Source organism: Psammomys obesus, unplaced genomic scaffold (assembly GCF_907164565.1).
Source record: "Psammomys obesus unplaced genomic scaffold, mPsaObe1.curated_primary_1811, whole genome shotgun sequence".
NCBI lineage: Eukaryota > Metazoa > Chordata > Mammalia > Rodentia > Muridae > Psammomys > Psammomys obesus.
Window position 1 is genome coordinate 11,168,918 of NW_026596034.1, and position 1,913 is coordinate 11,170,830.

At 44.0% G+C, this 1,913-nt stretch overlaps 1 protein-coding gene across 1 annotated transcript; it reads right to left on the reverse strand.

Annotated features, from left to right (window-relative positions):
- Window positions 1-600: 600 nt before the first annotated feature.
- LOC129687084 (40S ribosomal protein S15a-like) lies at window positions 601-1,044 on the reverse strand. The gene has a single exon (XM_055621380.1). It carries the CDS (start codon window positions 1,031-1,033, stop codon window positions 632-634), a length of 402 nt encoding a protein of 133 aa, XP_055477355.1. The 5' UTR covers window positions 1,034-1,044; the 3' UTR covers window positions 601-631.
- Between the last annotated feature and the right edge of the window lie 869 nt (window positions 1,045-1,913).

Below are 1,913 nucleotides of genomic sequence, written 5' to 3' on the forward strand. Positions count from 1 at the left end.
TAAGAAGCAACTTCTCTAAGTGGGATCCCTAAAATTCATTCTCTCACTCTTAAATTTTTTATTGAATATCTATCCTCTACCCAACTGTGCTACCTAATTTCTTTCTTTCTTTCTTTCTTTCTTTCTTTCTTTCTTTCTTTCTTTCTTTCTTTCTTTCTTTTTCAATCAGGATTTCTCTAGCTGTCCTGGAACTGATTGTGTAGACCAGGCTGGCTTTGAACTCACAGACATCTGCCTTCTTTTATCTCCCAAGTGCCACCACCCAGATTTTAATCTAATTTTTGAATTCATACTCATATGGCTGTTTGTAGGCCCACATGCGGATGGATGGTTTAATACGGAGACAGTCTGAGCCCCTGTACCCTCTACCTTTCAAAGCCACAGTACAGGATATTGGCAACCATAGGGAGAATTCCTATCTCTGCAAAGGTGTCCCCCTACCTGCTTCCCTTCTCTAGTCATACTGACTTCCCTCCCCTCCTGTGTAACCCCTGGCAGACACCTCCATGTTTCCCATTTCTGCACTTGGTAGAAAGCTTCGTGGTTAGAATCATAAAAAGTATAGTCCTTGGCAATTTTTCACTCAGTAACTTTTTTTTTTTTTTTCCCACGGAGGCTTTTTATTTATGCTTTACATCTCTAGAAAAAAAAATCCCAGGATTTTGCCTCCTGTGTGTTTTTGTCTTGCTTCTTCATGGTCCATGATGCCAGCTGAGATTGTCAGTACAATGAAGCCAAACTGACGGGATGGGAGCAGATTGTTCTGCCATTTTTCTAGGTCTTTAAGTTGCACATCAAATCTAGGGCTGATCACTCCACACTTGTTCAACCTGCCTGTGAGGTTCACAACAATTTTCCCAGCTCTGTGATCATCAATGATCTCAAATTCACCAATGTAACCGTGCTTCATCATCACAGTTAGGAACCGAACGATGACTTTGGAGCATGGCCTGATGAGGACCTGGCGTTTGCCTCTCTTCTCAGCATTGTTGATACTCTTGAGAGCATCTGCCAGGAGATTCATGCGCACCATGGTGACGGCAAGGAAAGATGGCGGAAAGAGCCAGTAACTTTTTTTAACGGTGACTTAAACCCAGGGCCTCTCACACGGCAGGCAAGTGTTCTACCGCTGAGCAATGTCCCAGCCCTATTTTACTTTTCATTTCAAGATAGGCTCTCAGTAAGTTACCAAGACTGGCCTTGAACTTACTATGTACAGCCCAGATTAACCTTAAATTTGTGGTTTTCCCCTCATCCTTCAGAGTAGCTGGATTTATCAGTTAGGGGCCCAAAAATCCCACCCTGCTCAGTTAGTAATGCTTGGCAGTTCATCCAAATCATAGCATGAATCAATAGTTTGTTCCTTTGGTGGTTGTATAGTTGCTAGCGTTCTGCTGTGGGGCATACCACCATCTGTTTATTCATGCACCCATTCGAGGATATCTGGGTTGCTTCTAGGTCTTCTCAATCTTGTGTATAGGTTTCTGAGTAAACTCATGTCATCATTCTCTCTAGGGTAAATGCTACAGATATAATGCTGAGCTGTGTAGTTGCAGGTTGTCACTATGTCTTTATTTATTTATTTGCTTGTTTGTTTGTTTATGGCTTTTCAAGATGGTTTCTCTGTGTACCCCTGGCTGTCCTGGAACTTACTTTTCTAGACCAGGCTGGTCTCAGACTCAGAGATCTGCCTGCCTCTGCCTCCCAAGAGTCTGCCATGGCCCATGTCTCTACTCTTTCGTTGTTGTTTTGTTTTCCAAGACAGGGTTTCTTTGTGTAGCCTTGACTGTCCTGGAACTCGCTCTGTGGACCAGGCTGGCCTTGATCTCACAGGGATCCACCTGCCTCTACCTCCCACGTGCTGGGATTAAAGGCCTGTGTCACCGCTGCCTGGCCCATGTCGCCACTTTCTA